Source organism: Echiichthys vipera, assembly GCF_963691815.1.
Source record: "Echiichthys vipera genome assembly, chromosome: 7".
In the NCBI taxonomy this organism is placed as follows: Eukaryota; Metazoa; Chordata; class Actinopteri; order Perciformes; family Trachinidae; genus Echiichthys; species Echiichthys vipera.
Genome location: NC_139832.1, coordinates 5,167,552 through 5,186,042, shown reverse-complemented (window position 1 = coordinate 5,186,042; position 18,491 = coordinate 5,167,552). Strand labels below are relative to the sequence as shown.

Here is an 18,491-nt window from a genome sequence, read left to right as displayed (position 1 = left end):
GAGTGCAAATTATGCCTATAAATATATATAAAATAATTATTTAATATTATTTATATATATATTCATACAAATAAGACCACTGTGTGCGAATTAAACCTATAAATATATACAAAATAATTATTTAATATTATTTATATATATATTCATACAAATAAGACCACTGTGTGCAAATTATGCCTATAAATATATATAAAATAATTATTTAATATTATATATATTCAGACAAATAAGACCACTGTGTGCAAATTATACCTATAAATATATACAAAATATTTATTTAATATTTATATATATATATATTTATATATATTCTTATAAAGAAGCTATAATATATATATATATATACAATTCATTAAGTATATATATATTTATACAAATAAGACCACTGTGTCAAATAATACATATGAAATTAAATATTATTTTATTATTATTATTATTACGTTTATCTATTAAATTATTAAGACTTCAGTCATGTTTAGTCCTCTACAGTAAATATTAATTAACTAATTAACTAAATTATTTATTTATTAAGACTTTAATCATGTTTAGTCCTCTACAGTAAATATGAATTAATTAATTAATCTAATTAATTATTTATTAAAACTTTAATCATGTTTAGTCCTCGACAGTAAATATGAATTAATTAATTAATTAAATTAATTATTTATTAAGACTTTAATCATGTTTAGTCCTCTACAGTAAATATGAATTAACTAATTAATTCAATTAATTATTTATTAAAACTTTAATCATGTTAAACCAGAGCGGTTTCGGGGCGTTACGTCATCGGTATCGTAGCAACGACCCGGCGCGAACGCCGCCTTTCAAGTCCCTGAAACCACGTTCCCATTACCATGGAGACAATGCTCCGTTATTTTAGACGCGCGATCAATGAAACCGCGACACAGGAAGAGATCAAAGTGTGATGTGAATATAAACCCCATTCAGCTCCGTTTACACAACAAACAATGCGCCTGAACCAGTGATGTTACACTAAATACACGGTTCCAGGTGTTAGGAAGCCCGGACACGAGTCCTGCATGTGGAAAAGTTACATTTAAGTACAATTTTAGAGGTATTTTTTACTTCATTTGAGTATTTCAGGTTAATGCCTCTGTTTCTATTCCACTACACTTCAGATACAATTTGTTTTTACCCCAATAAACACATTTATATACTATGACACAGCACTACAGATTATACTTTATATACCGTATAAAATGTGCTCCACCTCCATTAGTAATTCTATTTTTATAGGAATATGACACACACACACAGACACACACACACACACACACATATATATATATATATATATATATATATATATATATATATATATATAACTATTTGAAAGGGACCATTCCCCCCAACAAGTACTTTAGATAATACTTTTATAGCCTTTATTTTTATTAGTTTTATTACAGAATGCTGCTCAATCTTTTGCTACTACTGCTTTTTAAATAAAATATTGAGTATTTCTTCCACCAACACCTTAAAATATGAATGAAAACACACTTTTCTTACCTTTGCTCCTTAAAAACACGGCATAATCCAGCGCTATAGATCATACTATCAGTATATACTGTATAATATGTGCTCCATCTCCATTAGTAATAGTATTTTAATAGGAATATGACACACACACACACACACACACACACAAACACATATACATATATATATATATATATATAACTATTTGAAAGGGACCATTCCCCCCAACAAGTACTTTTAGAATAATACTTTTATAGCCTTTACTTTGTTTAAATCTTGACTGTATGACTTTTACTTGTTAGTTTTATTACAAAACGCTGCTCAATCTTTTGCTACTACTACTTTTTAAATAAAATATTGAGTATTTCTTCCACCACCACCACCTTAAAATATGAATGAAAACACACTTTTCCTACCTTTTATCCTTAAAAACACGGCATCATTCAGCTCAATATAAATCATTTTCAGGTTGATGATGTATTCTGATCTTTTACTTGTGTAAAAATAGAGACACCATCATATAAAATAAATACTCAATTAGAAGTAAAACACAGCAAATTCATTTTTAAGAGTAAATAAGTGTTAGAAAGCAAGGTTTCTGGTTTAGATTCAGCTAATTTTGCCATTTTACATAGTTTTTTTTACTTTAACCTCATAACATTGCATCTTAATTTATAAGATCATGTATTTTTGTGTCAAATCTGTCAAACTCTAGTATAGGTGACATGTGTATTGTGTCTTATCAGGTGTTTTAAATAAGATTAATAGCAGAAAACACATATTTTAAGGTCGTGCCAAGGTTTTCCAAAATGCTCATCCACTCTGCAGGCCTCAGTGTGTTTGTTGATGTTTGCTATTGTGCATAAACTTCTCTTTTGTTTAAACTACTACTACAGTTCTGCACACCTTAATACTATATTTTCATCTCACACGTGTTGTCATGTAACTCTTAATAACTTAATTACTGTGTAAATGAAACATATGCCTCTCATTTCTTTCCTGTATGTGCTGCAGGCATGTTGGTTTTGTACGTTCAAAATCAAGGAGAGTCAACCGATCACACACTTTTTCCTTTTTTTAATTAGAAATAGCATTAGCTGTACACTGCACTGTGCACCATAAACATTAGGAAGCATTTTGCCCCCCTCCTTTTCTTCTTTATTTGGTTGAGGGACAAAATAGCGTAGCACAACTCCAGTTATCAAAATCATATTTACACATAAAAGACAAGTTCTTCTGCGGCAAAAAGCCCCAAAAAAACACGGAGGAAGACTCGTGATTTCTCTCGCTGATACAGTCCAATTGAGATGGTTTTGATCCTAAATCATAGTCCATAATGAGTCCATCAATCGTCCAGGCCCGGCGACTCTCCTTGTTGTATTCTCGATGCTATTCTAATGGCTTCCTCCAGTGAGGGCTGATCACTGAGCTGCAGAGAGAAGGGAAACAATGCGCACAATAAATAAATGATTACGGATCACTACGACTGATTTACTGACAACCCCGTTTAAAAGACAATGCGTCCCCCTCACTGTGACTAAGTGCTTTAAAGGCTGCTGAATTGCGAGTATGACTGTCACATGATGCTAAACGCTGGAGAAAGAGTGTTTGTTTTGTAATCAACATGACAGAAAGGACACAAGGGGGTGAATGGAAACAGTGTTCAGGATGAGTAAAGGTTTGGTCATGAGACCTGCAGTGATGAGATCGTAAATTTTAATTATATAGTAGAATAAGCAGTTAAAACACTTTGAATAGGTACAAGAGCAACACCTTTCCAACCAAAGGAAAACACTGGCTCTAAATTAAAGCTGCAATTTAGGATTTCTTTAGTGTGGATTAATTCATTTGGTCTAAGAAAATGAGACAAAATAGTAAAAAGGTCCATACATGTATATAAAGCGAGGCGATGTCTATAAACGTTTTGTTTTGTCAGTCAAACACCCAAAGAGATTCATTTGATATGATGGAAAACTGAGAAAAGCAGCATTTTCTGCCATTTTGCATGAAAAATTACAAATAGCTTAATTTTTTTGCCATCAAAACTGATTGATTTTGTACTATTTTTACATAAAGAGTAAACTGCACCAGAACACACATGTTTACACACCACTTACTCTGTTTTTATTAATTATTTCTATTGTTTATTGTTAGAATTCCTTCACACACACACACATATATATATATATATATATATAAACTCACACACTCACACACACACACATATATAAACACACACACACAAACATTTATTTATACACACACAAACATTTATATATACACACAAACATATATAAACACACACACACACATATATATACAAACACACACACACATATATATACAAACACACACACACATATATATACAAACACACACACACATATATATACAAACACACACACACATATATATACAAACACACACACATATATATACAAACACACACACACATATATATATACAAACACACACACATATATATATATATATATATAAACACACACACACACACACACACATAAACACACACACACACAAACATTTATATATACAAACACACACACAAACATTTATTTATACACACACAAACATTTATTTACACACACGCACACCTGGCGTTCATCATGCATTAGGATTACATGTAAACTCACTCATCCAGTGTTTGTTTGTTAGGTTTTAGTTTGATCCTTCATCGAATGCAGCAGCAGGAGGGCGACAGCGCACCTCCACCCCCCTGAGCTGAACCCCACCTACCAATGATTTGTTAAGTTAAAGCGTTTAAGCAAACAGCTCAACAGGGTGGGATGTGGGCAGGGATTATTTGAGGGGTAAACTACTTACATGTGAAGATATTTTAAACCCAACACCCAAACAAGTACACCCCTCCTGTCAGTGCTACTGTTCTACTGTCCTGTGCGTGAACGTGGCTGGATAGTGTTGTGTGGTAGACTTGGTAAAACCTAACCTGACCCTCGTCCCGCCTAGCTCCACTCAACCATCTGGATTCGCTCCATCGCAAAGTGATTTCAGGGTCCGCAAAAAACGGTCAGGCCAAGCAGGAGCGCCGGGCGCGGTTTGATAGATGTGACGTAGCAGAGAAACGACTGTGACCGCGTCAACATGGATGCTGCTACTTCATCCGTGTCGTCCAATCTAGAGAATATTTCTTCTTTAAAAGAACAGCAGAGAACGTCACTCATCAGCGTCACTGAAGTAGCACGTCAATAACGATGACGGACAAGTGGTTTATCCAATCATACGCAAGGATTTTTGATAAAAAGGCCCGGCCTCTGTTAATCACTTCCCAGTCGAGCGACTCCAGATGGACGAGGGAAGCGAGGAGGAACCAAATTCATCTGGCGAGAGTCGGGTTAGTGTAACCACGCCCTCCTTTCTCAACCCGATGACGACAGTGAAGCGTCGCAAGCAGTTTAAAACTTACATTCAACATGGCGGCCACTGAAACGCAGCAGCCGCTACCCGCTGACGCAGCTGTCGTGGCAAGTTTACTTTGAAAACTGAGCAGAAACCAGGAGAAACTCCTCCAAAGAAAGGATGCATTTGCTTTACCGCCGACTGGTTTTGGTGAAAGTTTGTTGAGGTTTCGCTTGTGGACAAACAAACGGAGTACATTCATCCGGACTGTTGGCCTGATTGGTTGAAAGACTCTCATTTGAACTATCCCTGCCTCTTGTAAAAAGGCTGTGGGATGTGTATTGAATCTGACAGAAAGTGTATTGGATTAGATCCGTAGACTCCGCCCTGAACTGCCCTCCTGACCAAAACTCCTGTCAGTATCACATCAACGACAGAATTGCAAAAACAAAGATCTCTCTACAGGATCAAAACCATCTATCACTGACGTATTTTAATTTAAATGGACCTCTAATGGTGAACTTCCATTCCCAAATAATCCATTTCACATCTTTTGCATTGAAGCAACATGGCGCTAGTCTCTATCCGCTCCTACGGTGTGGGTCCACTAACCTGCACAGCGATGTGAGTGCCGTTGGAGGTGGCCAGTAACGTGACAGGATGAATGTCATCCTGCTCTTGGCTGTAGCCCGCCTCCTCCACAGTTTGGAATGCGGCCATGTCGGGCGTCATGATGGCCACCTGAGGGAGACATTTGTGCACAAATCAATCAACTGCTTTCGGTGCTGGGCCACAAATCTATTAGGGCGCACTCACACTGTGCCTCCGTACCGTGCCCCGTGCTTTAGGGTACTTGACCAAATCAATATAGTAAATAACAAACTGTTTTTAATGTTTTATCTGGAAAAATAAAAGTTAAAAAAAAGTTTTTTTACTGAGAATAATCGAAAAACATACCCGATTTATTCCAACAACATTTTTGTTCAAGAGTCAGTTACCTGTTCGTCTGAGCCGTCTGTTGTTACCATGGTAACCGAGTGAGCACCTTGCGTTGTCAGTTCGTGCGCCGGGATGGTTATGGTTGTGCCTTCTTGGGTTACCATGGTGATAGTGCCGCCCATAGCCTGTAGGTCTGCTTCAGAGATACTGACCTGATGTGAGACACAATTCAGTTTCAGTCAAAGCATTCATTCGCTTAAATAATATATTAAATAAATATAAATATAACGCTGAACGACGCAGTCCTTTGTTTCGACATTTAGCGTTAGCTTCATAGCTGTGCTGCCTTAATTCCTTTGTTTTTCAAACTTTAAAAACACATAATAGATTGTTTTCATGTACCTACAAGTGACCAGCAGTACATGTCAAGCAGCATCTATCAAATTTTATCATTTCAGAACCAAACAAACTAAATTTCTGTTCAAAATCGCTCCCAAGAAACAAAAAGATAATAACTTTTATACATGATAAACTACAGAAATTGTTATCTCCTTCCACAGAGGCCATCAAACAAGATGCATGGGGACACAGCTTGCATTATATACACAAACATGCTCGATCAATGCTGTTTAATACAATTTAGGTTACTGCATAGGTAGAAAAGCAAACTCCATAGTATAAATATAGTATAAACCAGTATTTTACGTGTGCAGCGAGGGGATTCAGTTGGTAATTCGATTATAAAAAAGCAAAAGAAAGAAGAAGCGAATGTAATGCGTCACTTTTTGGCAGCTTATGCTTCAATAAAAGATATTTGAAACACATAATAAAGGCGCAAGAAACCAGAGTTTGAAAAAGAAGAACACGGGTCAGTGATGGAGCAATAACAGAAGGGTCATGAGCGCAGGGCCAGTGGGTTTGTGATGAAACACCCGGGACACACGAGGGGCGCGTGTGAGCATGTGACTGCTCCAACGCGCCGAAACTGCTGCAGCTCGCACGTGTGTGTGTGTGTGTAATGTGCACACACGCTGCATGCCGTTCTACACAGAGTCTGCCTACGATGATGCTCATAAATTTATTGGATTTAATTATAAATGTCATTTGTATTTGTTTTAATACAAAAAGGTAAAGATTCTGTCCACGGAAATATTAAAGGGTTTTTAATTTGGAACAGAAACGCATGGCAGTTAAACATAAATATTTCTTAAGGCACTTTGTACGAGAGACACCAGGACAGGAGGGAGACAGCGCTCTTACACCTCATAACAACAATTATTTGCAAACAAATTAAGGTAATAACAAACAAAATACACATTGTAAAACAAGTACAACTAACATTCGGAAATAACTGATGTGCCACAACGTCCTGTGTAATTCCTCGGTAAACTTTACCTGCTTTTTGTTGCACCATAAAAATATAATAAATAACCTGTGCAAGGTTGAAAGGTGTCATCTTATTTTCAACAGTACAAGTTGTTTGTGACATATTCTGCATTTGAAAGCGCTGTTTTAATGATGTTGTGGTATTAAACATTTCACTTTCTTTGGTGCAAACGACGTGCAGAAAAAAAAACAGGCGAGATTACGGATTAAATGTTCCGCAGCCGAGCCGCGCCTGCTCATCTGAAACCAAATATCACAATATTTTAGCAAAGAAACCTCTAAAAGTGCTTTCAGAGGATGTTTACACATAAAAAAATGTAGATTATTATGATGTTTACTGATCATTTTATGTTCCCTTCTGCTTTTAACTCTTTAAACGTTTAATTTCTTGTGTTTGGCATTGTTTGGTTTTTACTCCGTTAACCACTTTACTAAGAAAACCATAAAACAAATAAATTAACGTTTATTAGTGTTGTTATTAGTTCACCGAACTAAAACAGAGTAGCAGCTCTTGAAATTACCTTTTAGGTAATCTCACGTCTGCTTGGGTTCTTACTTTTATAACCGATGTTATCGTCTCGTCTCGTTATTTCCGTCTCGTGTTTTCATCATTTGTGATGTCACTGCGTTCCCTTACCTGCTGCTGTGTACCGTCCTCCTGCGTTACCAAGGCAACGTGCTGCTGCTGACCAATCATGTCGGAGCTCTCCACGGGAACCTGCTCTGAGCCGGAGTCCTCTGCCTCCATCACCGCCGCCGTCGTGTAGCTGACATTAGGGTCATCGATGGCGTCTGAAATCAGGTTGGAAGATTTAGATTTAACGTCATTTCATATTTTATATATTTTTATTTCATGAACATTTTTTTAAAAGCTGGCATCACGCTGTTGTGTAAGTTTTGTATATTTCTTATGTTCCAGTGAAATTTAACAACACTTATATCCTAGTGTTTCTTTGTGGTATCCCATTTGAAGTTAATTAATTAGGTCTGCAACTTAGGGCGCACTCACACTATCCGTCCGTCCCGTGCCCCGTGCTTTAGGGCACTTGTCCCTCTTATTATTATTACACTTCCACCGACCTGTCGGGGGTTCGAAGTAGGCCTCCTGCTCCTCCTCGATGGGCTCCGTGTCGTTGTGCGCTGTGCGTTTGTGCATGGCGAGCGTTGAGATCTGCTTGTAGGTTTTCCCGCAGTGGTTGCAGTTGTAAGGTTTGCAGGGTGTGTGAACCACATGGTGTTTGTAAAGGCTGGAGTATTCTGTGAAGCGCTTTTCACAGCCAGGCACTGTGCACACATAAGGCTTCTCTCCTGCAGTGACGTTAAAAAGTAGGTTTTAATATCATTTTTAAATATAAGACCGTGTGAAATGTTCAATCCTTAGTGTAATGCTAACGTACGGTACTTGCAAAATACTTAATAATGCTGAAATCTTAATGTATAATCCATATTTTCTTCTTCCCTGCACTGATAAAAGGACTCACCGGTGTGTATCCTCATGTGGTTCTTATAGTTGGTGGCGCTGGCGAACGACCGCCCACAGGTGGGCTCAGAGCAGTAGTACGGCCGCTCACCGGTGTGTGTACGGATGTGAACTTTTCGGATGTTGGACGTGGTAAACGACCTGCCGCAGCCTTCGACAGGGCATTTGAAAGGCTTCTCTCCTGCAGACAGACATCAGGTCAAGGTTTAAGATCATTCCTTTATACATCATAGTTTTCAAAAACGTTTCGTATGGGTTTGTTGTAGGGATCGACCGATGTGGACTGACGATATTCTGGAGGCGATGCTACTTTTGCTCCCTCAATTTACATCATAACAATTACACAACGATGATAACAAATGTTACAAGTCTCAATTTTTTAAAAAAAGGAACATTAAATGAACTTAAAACAGGCGTCTTCAGCAACACGGAGCTGCCTGTGAACACCCGTCTGTAAATAATGTCATGAAAAAACTATTGGCAAATGTTTAAGAATGTGAACTTTGCGGATGTTGGACGTGGTAAACGACCTGCCGCAGCCTTCGACAGGGCATTGAAAGGCTTCTCTCCTGCAGACAAACATCAGGTCAAGGTTTAAGAGGTTACCCATCATTACTTTATACATCATAGTTGTAGGAATCGACCGATGTGGACTGGCAAATGCAGCAGCCCGCATCGGCCGGTACCGACATCATTCCTGTCTCCTGTTTGATTAAAGGGCAAAAGAGCAATAATGTAGCCGAAAACAGATATTTGCTATATAAAGATAAAGTGGAGTTATGTCGTCCTGAGCAGAGATCCCAGTCGGCTTTTTTCAGTATTTCGAGCACTGCTCCTTTAAACATAGTTTCTAATAATAATGCTGCGAGCAGTTTCATGTGTTAACAAAGAGAAACTGATACATTTGAACTTGAATGTGAGTTCATAAAAAAAAAAAAAACAGCAGCCACACGTGTCTGTGTCTCCCAATCCCAATGAAATGAAACCGCAAAAATCCTGTTATTCAAACGTAAACAGCAGCAGCACCTCGGGGCGATGCTTCTCATGATTCCCGTGTGCCTGTAAACTCCTCCGGCACTTTGTTGGAAAATTCAGCTTCACACATTCAGTTATCAGAATAACACAACTGCGGCCACAAACAGTCACTTCTGTACTAAACAAACAGCCTTGAGGCAGAGTCGCTGTTATCGTTTCAGCTCCCAACAGCAGATTAACCCGAACTGATGACTCGTATGTAAGACATTCACACACACCGGTCAGGCATATGCAGTAACTAAATTATGTTATTGTGTACCTGTGTGAGTTCTTGTGTGCTTCTGAAGGTCTCCAGACGTTTTGAAGGACTTGCAGCAGTTAAGCTCTTGACATCTATACGGCTTCTCCCCCGTGTGCGTGCGTGAGTGACTCTTCAGTCCATACCCTAAAAAAATCACCACAGAATCAGAAATTGAGTCTTTCACATTAAGTTAAGCCGTCATCTCATCTCATCTTCAGCCTCTTATCCGGGGTCGGGTCGCGGGGGCAGCAGCTTTAGCAGGGGACCCCAAACTTCCCTTTCCCGGGCCACATTAACCAGCTCTAACTGGGGGATCCCGAGGCGTTCCCAGGCCAGTGTGGAGATCTAATCTCTCCACCTGGTCCTGGGTCTTCCCCAAGTTAGTCCTGCTTGATACACCTTTATTTCTGTATTAATTCTTGTAGCAGAGTAAGAGCATCTGAGCTTTATTATTGAGCAGCACACTAAATTGAACATTAATCCCAGTCCTGATTTTTGCTTCCCACAATTAAATGGAAGTGATTATCTGTTGTATCGACGCTCATGGAAAACTCCGTGCAAATCAAAGCAAGCGTTTGCTGAACCAACAGCCAGGGGGCGATCCAGGTGTTTTGGATTCACTTCTGTGCCGGTGAAAAACTTCCCTTTGCTCCGCAGTCCAGAGTAGAAGAGCGATACAGCAGCGAGCAGACGGGCGAAACCATAATCAAATGTCTGGAGCAGAAGGTGAAGAGTCAGCTCCTTTTATTCATGTTTGCTTCTAGAATATGCAACGAATTCAGGGGAAGACGTACCTTACTTTATTTTGATGCAAACATTTGCTCATTAGCAGGAATGTAGCTCTGTTTACTTAAAGCTGGGGTAGGCAGTTTATTTTCGCCGTTGTTGGGCAAAAAAAATCCAGAATAATCTTTCATCATCATGTCATTAAAGTGTTCTGAGGGAAAACTAGACTTCTGTGCGTCCTTTGGGCTTTGGAAAAGACCACGGGTCCTCTCAGAGAGAAGACCGGAGGTTAAGTCGTGACGTAACGCCCTTTCAAAATATAGTTTCTGGGTCCAAACCCTGTGTTCCCCGTTGTTTTAACAGATCTGAGCTTTTAAAAAACAACGTAATTGTCATTTTACCTCTTTCTCATTGATTGAAAAAGTGTCTAACTGAAGAAAGAGGTGATTGTAATTGTTCACATGTTCGGCTGTTGTTGTCTGTTTTGTTCCAACGGAGCGTTCGGACCCGGAAGTTGTATTTTGAAAGGGTGTTACGTCAGATTTAACAGCTGCATTGGCTCAGGACAGGGAGGTGAGAGGAAGATCTGCAGGAAGAGGTCTCAGTGGGCTTCAAATTGTAGCGTTTTTTGTTTTTTACAAGTGCAATAAAACGTATTTCGCCCCTAAAGTCAACGAATAATCATGATAAATAACTCAATGTTGATCAAAATGATCGTGTTCATCATCATAAAATAATCACGATCATATAATATTGTCCATGCTCCTGCAGCCCGATGCAATTAAATACACATGACAGTTTCCAATGAGTACATTCTTTTAAATATATACTTAAAAGTCTTAAGACATCTCAGTGAGAAGTAATGAAGTCTCCACAGCTACCTGTTGCAAACTTCTTCCCACAGCCAGGATAGTCGCAGACGTACGGTTTGTCTCCAGTGTGGGAGCGCTCGTGTACCTGCAGGACACAAAAAAACAAAAACAACTGTGAAGCGCTGAGGCTGAAACAGCAAACAACCATCATGGGAGGATGCAGTAATGGAAATACTGTCTTTAAGCAATCCCACGCATGAGTGGGCACAAGCAACACTGTGTTTTTTCATGGCCACACACACACACCGACAGAACAACCACACTTACCTTGAGGTGGTGGGCAGTGGTGTAGAGTTTTCCACAGCCCTCGTATTCACAGCGGAAAGACTTCTCTCCTACGTTTGAGCCCCTTCCCGACCGGTTGTCTTGGTTCTGCAACACAATCTGAAAGAGACACAAATTGGACTCTACTGTAAAACCTGAGTAAATGTTTAAAATTAATAATAATTGGGGAAATGTTCCAGAAAAGAAACTCAACCCGCATGTGGACGCCGTTGTCTGCTTCCACTCTGCCGAAGGACCCCAAAGGGTTCTCGATGTTCTCCACCTGACAGGAAGGAGAGAGAGGGCATTTCCTTTTATAGTGTTTGATGTCGGAGTTATGAACATTGACAACCAAGACAACTGTACACACACACACACAGACACACACACACACACGCACACACACGCACGCACACAGACACAGATACACACACACTCACACACACAAAATAACGCTTAACACTGTAGTCTATAAAATACATAACAACAGCGAGGTCTAAATTAGCACATGTCACAGACTGCAAATAAAATCAGTTAAAAATAAATTAACTTTTCTTTGCCTGTCTGCAAATATTCGATAAAAGACATTTGGGGAATAAAACAATAATATAAATAGTAACAATGCCAGTGCTGGGACAATAAAGAAAACTCTCCCTTTGATCATTCATTTCATTGATTTAACTCGTGTTCATTTCAACTAAAAGCTCAAGTTGTTACTGATTTCTCGAGATTTCTCTCAGAAATGTGTGAAAAGACACTAAAATACATTATTTGCATTGCAGTAGAACATCAATAGATTATTCCAAAACAAAGGAAATGAAATAACATAAAGACAAGGTTGCATGATGAAGTGTACCTTGGTGGTGTACTGCTCCAGCACGCTGATGGTCTCAGGGTCGATGGCCGTGGCCTCAGCCTGCAGGTCTGCGATGGTGCCGTCGGCCTGGATGGCCAGGATGGTGTTGGACTGGGGCATGTGCACTGTGTGCTGGATGTAGGCGGTGCTGCCGTCCTCCAGCTGCACCTCCTGCAGGCCCCCTTGGTCGTATGCATCTGCAGGGAAACACGGAGAAAGGATGTGAGAGAGACACTGGGCTCAGGTCCCATATGAAAACTGATGATGGAGCGTTTCCTTCATTACTGTTGAGCTATAATTATTAATGCATTACACCATTCTGGGGTAAATTTGCTTTGAATACACAGACAAACGTGGAGCGTATTTCAAAACAGTGGGTTTGGTTTAACAGTGGATTCTGGGGTCAGACTCTACACTCAGAGATGCAGCCACGAGACGCTGTGTTTTGAGTTTAAAGTAGAGCGTGTGATATAAAGAAGCCGCCTTTTGATTCAACAGTACTTCTCTAAAGGTTATGGAAAAAGAAAAGGCAAGCCAATACTTTAAATTACAATTACATGCCTTTGTTAGTCTTTAATTTTCTGTAATTCACCTTTAGTTTAAAGCTTAGGACGTCTTTGTTGTTGTGTTTTGTGTTAAACTAAAAAATAACAATAAAAACGTTTTAAACGACGTCACAAACGACTCGCAGAACGAACTGAATCCATCCACAACCAATGCTATTAGTGTTTAGTCCTTTACAGACACGTACTTTAATAAAGTACTGAAATGATACACTCGAACCGCACCGTGCCCCAGGACGTTTCACGGCTAAAGTCTAGTTCGTTTGACCAGTGTGAGTGCAACCGTACCATGCCTAGGAGGAGAAGGAGGGACCATGCGTGGACATTTAAAACAATGGGGGTGAAAGGTTCACGTTGGTGTGATGCGGAGGTGGAGTGTTTACTGCAGATTTGGTCGATGAAAAGATTCAAAAACAGTCGACAAGACGCACAAAAACTCTGAGGTCTTTGGAAAGATCTGTAAACAAAGCGACACATTGCGGTGACCTTATCAATGCGTTTGACGTGTTACGGCGTGATGACGTATAGGCAGCAAGATGCATTCGCGGAGGCCCAGGTAGTGTGAGTACAAACGGGCCTGGAGGGGGGGACAAGTACCCTAAAGCACGGGGCACGGTGCGGATGGACAGTGTGAGTGCGCCCTTAAAGACCTAGAAAACAGATGAAAGCAACTTGAAACTCTCTGAGTGAATCCAGCTCTCAGGTGCAAATGATTTCTTACCTTTGGGTGTGTGAATGTAGGCTGTTGTTCCATCTTCGAGCTCCACGGCTTGTCCGTCTTCTAGCTGTAAACTTGTGTCTACAACGGAAAAACACAACAACAGTGACCTCTGACATCCACTTCTACAGCAGTAAGAGACGGCATCATGTCCTCCAGATGAAAGACGAATAAATGATTGCGTTTTACCTCCTTTAGGCATCGACACATGCTGAACGTAAGCAGCGGAGCCGTCCTCCAGCTGGATCACCTGGCCGTCCATGATCTGACCGTCTGAAAAGGCAGACTTGGAGTCGTGCTGAATGTACGCCGTGGATCCGTCTGCGAGAGTGACAGCCTGCAGGCTCACCGTGTCCATGCTCTCCATCTGATCGCCATCTGGGGAAAAGATTTGACAATGACGGTACTTCAACTTTGTCCCTGGGAGTCTAGGAGACAAGAAGAAGGCTTTGATGTCGAAATAGTAGACTTCAAGCTCTCGTCTGAGGTTGACTCTAAATTGAATTATTCAATGTCAAGTTCAAGGTCGGGGGCTCACCTGCCACGGTCACGGCCTCCGTCAGACAGAGTGTGACCGGCTGCCCGTCTGCGTCGTGAAACTCCGCCATTCCCTGGGAGTCCCGGTTTATCTGGGCCAGGAGCATGATTGAGCTGTTGGAGGGGGCGAAATCAGGAGATGCGTTTAAACACGTACACGGGTGTCCGCACACGCGGGTGTCCGCACACGGGTCAGTAAACACAGAGATTCAAGATTCAAGAAGCTTTATTGATCCTGAGGGAAATGATTGTGCAACAGTTTCAATACAAAGGTGGGAAAGGATCAGAGTAACAATAAGCATAAAAACATAAATCAAATTAAAGCTCACGTAAAATAAATCAAACAATAACTAAGTGTGACAGAGTGCAACAGACATTGTGGTTAAACGCAGGTTTATACAATATACAACAATACGCAGCGTGCAGTTTTGCAGCAGATTGAAATAAAATAAGTACAAACTAAATAAGTGAGAAGGAGCGATAAGTGATAACTGTGTTAAAAGTGTAGCAGCGTTTCTTAGCGATATAAATGAACTAAGTTACAGTACGACCAAATAAAGTGATGCAGTGAAAATGATAAAAGTGACATTTGCTCAGGGCAAAGTGTGACCACACGCTTTTTTTATATATATGTGTGTGTGTGTGTGTGTGTGTGTGTGTATATATATATATATATATATATATTTAACCTTTTAATGAACATTACAATCTTAAATTATGATTTAAACTTGGGAAGAGAGGATTTTTAATGCACACTAAAATAAGAAGAACAATATATAAAGCAAAAGTAGATACATGCAGATGAATGTAATCTAATTAAAAGCTGGGCTATATTATTACATTTCCTGATTTCTTATCATTAATATTTTGCATAACTTCTAAAACCAATTTTGAAGAGATTAATATGTGGATAATTTAGTTTTATGGATGATTTTTGTCTTGTAGAATAAGTAAATTGACATTTATCCACTGTGTTGTTTTGTTTCCATATCACGTAAAGAAATATTTTGTTTTAAATTTAATGACATGATTGCACTGAATGTTTAAAAAAGTTTTGTTTTAATAATAATAACATTTGTAAAAATATATATTCCCACTGAAACTTAGTGGTTGAATCCTATATTTAACTGTTTAAGCTAATGAATGCTGTTATTTTTTAACATTTGACAAAGAAAAGGACAATATTAGTTATTAATATGTTTGCATAATTTCTAAATCCAACTTTTAAAGGATTAAAATGTGGATAATTGAGTTTATGTATATGAAATTAATCTTGTAGAACTAGTAAATTGACATTTATCCACTGTATTGTTTTGTTTCCATATCAGGTAAAGACATATTTTGCTAAAATGATTGTACTGAATGTTAAAAAAAGCCTTAAATTAAAGATTAATGAGCTCTTTCCTCCTTATTTCGTGTTGCTGTATTTTTGGCGCTTGTTATTTTGAATAATAGCATTTGGGGGCTAAGTGGCTGCGACGTTAGCACGACTATGACTCGCCACATTTGTCACTTTAACTTAAAAACTCTGTCTTTATAATAAAAAAAGAGCTGTTTTCACACTGACAACACGTTTGAACACACACCACAAGCATCACGTCACGAGTAAAGGTGGTTAGCATCGATGCTAACGTCAAAGCTAACTACGCCAACGGCTGCTTGTCACGACTGTTTTCTGTTTTTTTGCGGTGTAACGGAAAACCGTTGGTCGTAGATTGTGACTAATAATAATAACACGGATGTTATAAAGGTAACACATGACGTCTTAGCTGACTGTGACAGCTGCGGGAGCTAGCTAGCTGTCTCCCGTGAAGCTCCGGTAACTCCCGTCGCAGTTAGGAAACAACACGGAGCTAATTAACGATAACATAAGCGTTTTGACTGCGCCGCTGGTGTCGGTTTCATCTTAAAAAACCCGTTTCCCATCCTTGTTTTTAACTCCCAGCCGCAGCCCCGCCGCTGCCTCTCTCTCCCTCCGACATGGCTGTGGGAATAATGCATACTGGGTAAAAAACCAATTTATATACTAACCTCAGAAAATTTCCAACAATTCCTCCTGTTCGACCACCATGCACCAGTGCAGGAAACGACGCTCTCGCACCGGGAATATGAATGGTTGAAGCATCCTCCGCAACGTGACGCGAAGGCCCGCCCACTCGGGGCGTTCAGGCGCGGTGATTGGTTGAGGAGATCACAGCTCACGCTCTGATTGGTCGGCCGCGTTCTATTCGAAGCTGTGACGCTGTTATTCACAAGGCAAATGGAAGGAGGATGAGACACACACAAGGGGTATGACCTCATAACACAGTTAGGATATGCAGAAAATACAGAAAATACATAAATAAATACATAAATAAACATGAATAAGAGAATGAATAAATAAATACATATAGATATAAATTAATAAAAATAATGCAGAAATAAATTTTCTGAAATAAATGAATAAATAAATGAATAAATAAATGAATAATTAAATGTAGGAATTAATAAATATGTAGATCCATAAAAAAAATTGAGAAAGAGATTCTGAAATAAATGGATAAATAAGTAAATAATTAAATGTATAAATAAATAAATATATAGCTCCTTAAATAAATGAATGAATAAAAAAATAAATAAATTCTGAAATAAATGGACATTCAAATAAATAATTAAATGTAGAAATGAATGAATATGTAGCTCCCTAAATAAATGAATAGAGAAATAAATAAATTCTGAAATACATGGATAAATAAATACATAATTAAATGCAAAAGTAAATATATATATAAAAAAATGAAATAAATGAACAAAAATATAGAATTAAATGTGAAGTAATGAATTCTTTATTCATACATTTGTTTATTATCTAATTGTATTTATTTATACGTTTATTTCAGCGTGTATGTATTATGCATTAATGTAATTTATCCACTGTACAAAACACTTACAGTCATACAGTCATATACAGTCATATATATTTTATCTTTTTTTATCTATATTTATTCTCTATACATTTCTCTACACTTAACTTATCTAATTTAATGTTCCACAAATGTTATTTTACTTGTATTCTTAAATCTACCATATTTATGTGTGTTTAACTAAGAGTTTATTGTTTTACTTATTGTATTTTTTTAGTTAGGAGTTTAATGTTTATCTCATACTGTATTTAGGTGTGTTTTGTAAGTTGCTGGAAATTCAATTCCCTTGCTGGATTCACCCCAAAGGAATCAATTAAGAAAGTCTAAAGAAGAAGAATTCCTTTATTAGTCCCACGAATGGGGAAATTCAATTTTCACTCTATTATTATTATTCAGGTTAGACACACACACACACACACACACACACAGGACCTATATACATGCAGCTAATGGAGACATGTCAGAGCGAGGGGGCTGCCAGTGTCCGGCGCCCTGAGCAGTTGGGGGTTCGCTGCCTTGCTCAACAGCAACATGGCAGTGCCCAGGAGATGCACTGGCACCTCTCCAGCCACCAGTCCACACTCCATTCATGGTCCACACAGGGACTCGAACCAGCAACCCTCCGGTTCCCAGCCCAGTCACCTATGGGCTGAGCTACTGCCGCCCCAAATTCAATCCAATTTAATTCTTAATTCCTGTATTTATTTCTGCATGTATTTACTCATTTATGTATTTGTTTTAGCATTTATTTATTTAATCCTGCGTTGATTTATTTATTCTTGTATTTATTTCAGCATTTATTTATTTATTTATTGAGCTTTAGTCATGTTTAGTGCTCCATACCCTCCAACAGCGCAGCTCCAGCTCCATTACGCATGCGTCACACCCCAAAGCGAACACATGTCTTTTTTTTGGTGTCCCAGCCTCCTTCCCTCAGCCGTGGTTATTCAGCTTCCCGGGCCCCTGGCAGACGCCATTCCGCATCAGTTTTCGTATTGTCTCTGTCTTTTCTCTGAAAATGCGCGGCGGCGTTGTCGTAGAAAATACATATTTAAGAGTCGACATAAGCAGCAGTCGGTCGAGACCGTGGGTTCAA

General features: G+C 38.9%; 1 protein-coding gene across 1 annotated transcript; it reads right to left on the bottom strand.

Moving 5' to 3' along the window:
• Positions 1 to 2,605: 2,605 nt before the first annotated feature.
• On the bottom strand, positions 2,606 to 16,562 carry znf143b (zinc finger protein 143b). Its single transcript, XM_083917110.1, has 15 exons — positions 16,524 to 16,562; positions 14,494 to 14,606; positions 14,145 to 14,333; positions 13,959 to 14,036; positions 12,675 to 12,871; positions 12,033 to 12,101; positions 11,822 to 11,938; positions 11,564 to 11,639; positions 9,975 to 10,100; positions 8,682 to 8,861; positions 8,281 to 8,508; positions 7,838 to 7,992; positions 5,874 to 6,026; positions 5,488 to 5,616; positions 2,606 to 2,926 (listed from the first exon to the last, which is right to left on the bottom strand). The coding sequence occupies exons 2-15, from the start codon at positions 14,597 to 14,599 to the stop codon at positions 2,843 to 2,845; spliced, it is 1,887 nt and encodes a 628-aa protein (XP_083773236.1). The 5' UTR covers positions 14,600 to 14,606; positions 16,524 to 16,562; the 3' UTR covers positions 2,606 to 2,842.
• Positions 16,563 to 18,491: the final 1,929 nt, after the last annotated feature.

Bases quoted from the DNA above. Each gene is read 5' to 3' on its own strand.
- znf143b (XM_083917110.1), bottom strand. From the start codon at position 14,599: ATGCTCCTGGCCCAGATAAACCGGGACTCCCAGGGAATGGCGGAGTTT. The intron at 8,862-9,974 runs GTACACAATAAC...GTCTGTCTGCAG, and splicing joins GCACACAAGAACTCACACAG to GAGAGAAGCCTTTCAAATGC. The intron at 5,617-5,873 runs GTAACTGACTCT...TGTCTCCCTCAG, and splicing joins CAGACGGCTCAGACGAACAG to GTGGCCATCATGACGCCCGA.